We start from the raw sequence: 5,503 nt of genomic DNA, 5'->3' as shown, positions 1-5,503 counted from the left end.
CCCCCCCATTTTGCAACAATCTCTTTTCTAGGTCTCATTTGAAAGCAAATAGGAAAATGATTTGAAGAGACCAGTACGACTTTTTCCTTAAGAGATTCTGCCCAGGTTAATGATAACCAATGTACTCAGTTTTACAAAGTTTATATTCCCCTCTCCTTTTTTTCCTCTCCTTAGAGTCTATTCTAACTAAATTTTAAGTGAGGAGAAATGGAATGCCATGAATATTATTTAATGTCACCATAGGAATAAGCTCATATGCATTATCAAGCTGAAACCCTGATTGAGATACAGATAATGCGAGTGAGAAGGGTGATTTCTAAACTTATCACGACATTAAGTATGCTGAAGATTGGAGCAGGGGGAGTTAAATGATAATGACTTGTTTTTCTTATTCTATTTACTCTTTCTGTTCTGAATGTGCATCTAGAAAGATAATAAGAAACCCCCCGGTGGTATCACAGTATGAAATTAAAAAATATCTGCTCAGGAAGAGTGAGGCTTGGCTTGCATAATGTGTTTTTATTTTAGGCTGAAGAAGCAGAGAGAGAAGAACGGAAAAAACTTGAGTCAAAAAGAGAAGAGGAAAGGCGGAAAGAAGAGGAGAGAATACGTCTTGAGGAAGAGCGACAGGTGGGATTGGTTGTATTTATAGATGGAAATTTTGAACCAAGTTTGTCTTTTGAGATTGCTTCTATGTGACTTCCGTGATCAGCAGAACTCCCTTTCATTGTTATTGCACACATCTTTTTTTTTTGCTCCATTCATTTTGTTTGAACTACAGTAATACTCAGTTATTTTAACTGTGGATCCCAGCTTTTTTCACCCAAGTGCTTGGCAGAAGTGAAAACTGCTCCAAACATCAATACAGGCAAGTAGCAGCAAGCACCCACCCACGGTTCAGTCCAGGGCAAACCGAAACCCAGTCTCCTGGTAGCGGGTCTGCTGCTGCCCTGTGCTGTAGTGACACACTGGTTGGTCAATTATTTATGTTGACAAACCTAGCTGATAAATTTGGCTGTTAGTTCACCTGGGAGCTGTTTAAGCACAGGTATATGAAGGAAGGAGTTGCAACTAGTTGGAAGAGAAATTCTGGGGGTTGCTTGCGTGGTGCCTGACGGGAGAAGTTTGGTTATCACAGAATGATGTAGGTTGGAAGAGACCTCCAGAGAGCATCTGCTCTGTCCCCCTGCTCAGACCCACGTCCAGTTAGAGCAGGTTGCTCTAACCTTGTCCAGCTGAGTTTTGAGTGTCTGTTAATGAAGGAGATTTCACAACCTCACCCAGCCCCTGTTCCATTATGCTCGTTAGTGCTGCCTGCCTGCCAGCTGTAACCAGCAGGGCAGAAAGTGAAAGACATAGCTAACTGATTTTTGCAACTGCTGTGTAAAATTATATTATTTTATTCTAATTATACAAATTTACATGTGCTTCACAATTAAAGGTTTCTAAACTATGCATAGGAAGGTGTGTGTTAGCAGGAGTGACCCAGAAAAGCAGGTACTGTGCAATTGAAATGCTTTTGTTGAATATTTTCATCAGTGAGGGAGGCAAACTTATTTCAGAGATGCTTTTTATATTCTGGGCATCAGTGGCTACAAACTAGGAATGAGTTTCCTGCTCCCTGGTGCTTGAGCAAGTTGTGTGGTAGCTTTGCAACCTGCTTCTGGAGGCAAGGACCAAAGTGTCCTGCACAATCCTACACTGTCCCAGGGGAGCACAGCCCCCAGCTTTCAGTGTGATTTTTTTTTTTGGGACACTTAAATGTGCATGGAAATTTGTGTCTCTGGTTTGAAGTGAGCGGGTTTATTTTAATTTGTTCTAAGCGCAGGTTGTGTAAATGGAGCGTGTTGCTGATAACATTTTAAAAGAGGAAAAGACATTTTTTCCTTTCCTCTATTGGAGGCATGAAGGCAGGATAAAGACATTTTATTTTTTTTTCCATATATTGCACACGCAGATTGTATCCATGCGATCTTTTGTAGCATGTACATTTACTTCTAGGGTTATCCCCCTGCCAGATCCTTTATCTTCTGAACTCTGTTGTTTCCTTTTCTGAAATTCAGGAGCCTTCTTTTGATGAAATTAAAATTGAGGAGAATGTCAGTACTACATCTTCAGGATATGTAGCATGGTCCGAGACTTTGGCTTATAAAGCAACTTGTACAAACTTTCAGGGGACTGATAGTTCCACAGCTGCCTTTCTGAGAGGGATGTACAGATTTTGAAGTCCCTGGTAGTGGTCAAAGAGTGAACCCTGAGTTTGGATAACTGATCTCTGCTAGTCCGACCACTCCTGTGCTTAGCTGAGCTGTTTGCTAACAGCAGAACCATCAGCCCTGGCTCCCTGTGGGTCTGTGTCCCCTGCCCACACACATCAGTAGCACCAGCTTCTGCCTTGTGGTCCCTGCGACCACTTCACTTTTCTCCTAAGTGCTGCCAGTTTCTCCCTCTCGTATTTCCAGTTCAGAAAGAGGTCAGACAACCTCTGGCTGCCTCTAAAGCACATGTCTGTTGCCCATCCTGCTTGCCGTGGAGCTTGCCATAACAGATAACTCAGATGCCACTTTCCCTCTGGTGGTGGATTCTTTGAAGTGTTTTCTCTTCACCCAGTTCCCTAATTTTTTTTTTCCTAAAATTCTGGGAATTCAATATCCTTGAAACCCTGAAGAGTTGGTTGAAATGAACCAAATGATTCCAATACTCCAGGGGGAATTAGGAGGGCACGCTGGCTGGTTGCTAGCATTGTTTAAATGTCCCTTCCTTTAGGGGAGGCTAATGAACAGAATTTTAATTCCGTCAAGCGTGGTTGCCAGCGCGGCAGGTGAATTGCTGAGCAAATTGCAGCTGAGCTTGGCCAACCTGCTCAAAAGAAGCTGTAGCTCAGGACAGTGATGTTATCCTGCTGATTGCCTACGGGTTGGACCTCGGGTTTAGCAGATCCCCAGGCTAATCAGGGCCAGTCAGGCATGGTTGAAAAGTTGAGTAGAAAATAAGGGGGAAATTCTGACTTGAGCTCTCTTCACACAGAAAGTGCTTATTTAGCTTTGTTTTTTTCATTCACTTCTGTTCAGTTTAGGGCTGAGTAATTTATTTTGGTTGAACGAGGAAACTTTTATTTGTTTTTATTTTAATTTTCAGTATTTTGAACATAGATCAAAGCAAATATGTCTGACAATATTTAATGTCCATCCTCAACTGTTTTCTAGTAATTCTAAGTCTCTGTCTTCCTCCAAGTCTTTAACAGGAAACAGAACAATGCAAGACTTGTCCGTGTTTAGGCTGTGTTCTCGAGTTCCCGCTTCAGTCAGCAAAGAAAGGGGTATTACAGGGAGCATGGTAATAACAAGATTTCAAGATTTTTAGTCTTGACTTGGTGGTAGGAGGAGAAACAAATGAGCAGATACTTGATTAGTGTGCATGTAAGCAGAGCCTGGCCTTATAACATTTTATCTTTCAAATCTTGCTCCAGACTGGTTGCCTGATGTAAAAGATGCTGCCTCGCTCTTCTAGGACCCTATAAGCACTAAAGGGATCATTGGATTTATTGTGGGTTTTATAGAATACATAGGATGTAATGTCATTTAGATGTTCCTCCAGAGAAAGGATTCTTCACGTCCACAAGTAACGTTTTCTGATAAGTAAGCCCCTGTGGGCTACACGTGTGCTAATAGTATCCCCCCAAATAAGTCAGGAGGTGGAAAGGCAAGGTGATGAAAGGTAGCTCCAGTGGTGATTGATAGTCACGGGATAAAAACCAGAGGGTGGCTGGTTGTATGATTTTTTTGGAGGTGGTTTGATTACTGACATTTCTGTAGTTTATCTAATCCCAAAAGGCACAAGAAATTCAGAGTTTGTCACTAAATTTTGAGAAATGTTACAGTTGTCAGATAGCTTCATTTTTTCCCTTCCTTTTTCTGTACATCCGAGTAGTTCTGCAGTTAGAGTGACAGTGGCAAGTCTGTTTGTTTTTATTTCTTTCTTCTGCAGTACAGGAAAGGCATTAAGACCACTGATGAAGGCTCACTGCCTGCAGGAAAAGCAATGACACAACTGCATGAACTGTTTATCGTTTCACTTGCTGCACATGCAAAGATCTGAACTCATCAACTTGGTACCTACGCTTTGTTTAATTGCAAATAAATTTAATTAGTGTATTCACAAGAGAGCTCAAGTTAATCCCCAAAGAAATGCAACCACCTGTTAGCCAATTTTCAGTTGAACCTTTTTTCCAATCCCTCTCACAAGAAGTGCTACCAAAACGGTGCTAGCTTCTGTCAGCGCTGAGATTGGCTTTGTGTAAAGGAAAGTTTCTTTTCAGCATTTTAGGCGCAGCCTTAAACTAACTTAAACCGAGTCCTAGTCAACAGCAAGAGGCGATGCCTGCGCCACTAAATACCACCCAAGAGTTTGTCAGATGATGAAGGAAGCCAGATAGATTCAGGAGGAAAGAAAATCATGTTGCACCGTGCAGATCTTCTAGAAATACCCCAGTGTTGATCTTTGATAAAGTCACCGGGACTGTTAACCCTTTCACACACCCTGCACTCAAGCAGTTTGAGATACAGAGTCTAGTGGAAATAATGAATTCTTGAGTCAGAAAATCCACTTTGTTTTATAAGCAAGTGGATGTCTCTCTCCAATTATTTTGCACAGTGCTACACTACAACTGGGAACTGTACCTTCAAGGGGCTAAAATGGGGGCTAAAATCTTGCATATTCTTGAGAAAAGTAACCTCCTGGTTCTATTTAAATATATTTGTATGCACATATAAATAAACTGTGGTTGCCCCTTGGCTTCAGTGTTGCAAACCAGATCATATATTTTTAAATTCAAGTTTCCTTTCCAGTGTTCTGGTGACCTGATTGGCTCTGCATGTGAGGAAGCTCCTTTATAATTGGCATTTGCTTCAGCTCTGCTTTACCCTGGGGATTTCCCTTTCACTCTTGGAGTTTTTTAGTGGTGAGATGGTTTACCAACCGACACCTTATCAATGACAGCGAACTTCCTCTGATGTTGCAAAACAGTGTCTTCGTACAAAACCTTGCAGATTGCTCACACAAGAGCTTTTTTTTTTTTCTTGTGCACAGGGATTTTTGTAGATTTTAGTCCCTCAGCCTTGCTGTGCTAAGGAAACTGCTTGTGCAGATGCAGTGCTCACAGCTGTCACTCTTCTGGACTAATATTCAGTGTTGAGCAGGGTGTCTTGCCTGTAAATCCAGAGTGGACTGCTCTTGAAACATAGCTTGATACAGCAGAGAAACTACCAGTCTTCCAGCAAGCAACCTTTAAATGTTGTGAGATAAAAGGCTGCAGCAGGAGCGGGGACTGGTGTTTGTTGGCTGTTACATTAAGACGAGATCTGAATTGCTCAAGCAGAGTTGTGCCCAAAGTTTCTAAACTAGGGCAATTTAGGCGTTCAGTTTTGCATTTAAGTGCCTAAATAAAAATGGTCTGGATCTTCAGAACTATAGAAATGGAGGATTGACTAGTGATCCCAAGGGT

General features: G+C 41.7%; 1 protein-coding gene across 1 annotated transcript in view; it reads left to right on the top strand.

Moving 5' to 3' along the window:
• Positions 1-528: 528 nt before the first annotated feature.
• DDRGK1 (DDRGK domain containing 1) overlaps positions 529-5,503 on the top strand; it is a gene marked incomplete at its 5' end in the record, with an annotated part of 18,578 nt that continues 13,603 nt past the window's right edge. The window contains one exon of the mRNA XM_010081497.1: positions 529-630. Within this exon, the coding sequence (XP_010079799.1) occupies positions 529-630 (102 nt within the window). The remainder of the gene's footprint in view (positions 631-5,503) is intronic.

The sequence above is a fragment of the Pterocles gutturalis genome, unplaced genomic scaffold, assembly GCF_000699245.1.
Source record: "Pterocles gutturalis isolate BGI_N339 unplaced genomic scaffold, ASM69924v1 scaffold29454, whole genome shotgun sequence".
NCBI lineage: Eukaryota > Metazoa > Chordata > Aves > Pterocliformes > Pteroclidae > Pterocles > Pterocles gutturalis.
Note: the sequence above shows the minus strand (reverse complement) of the source record. Positions and strands in the feature narration are given on the sequence as shown.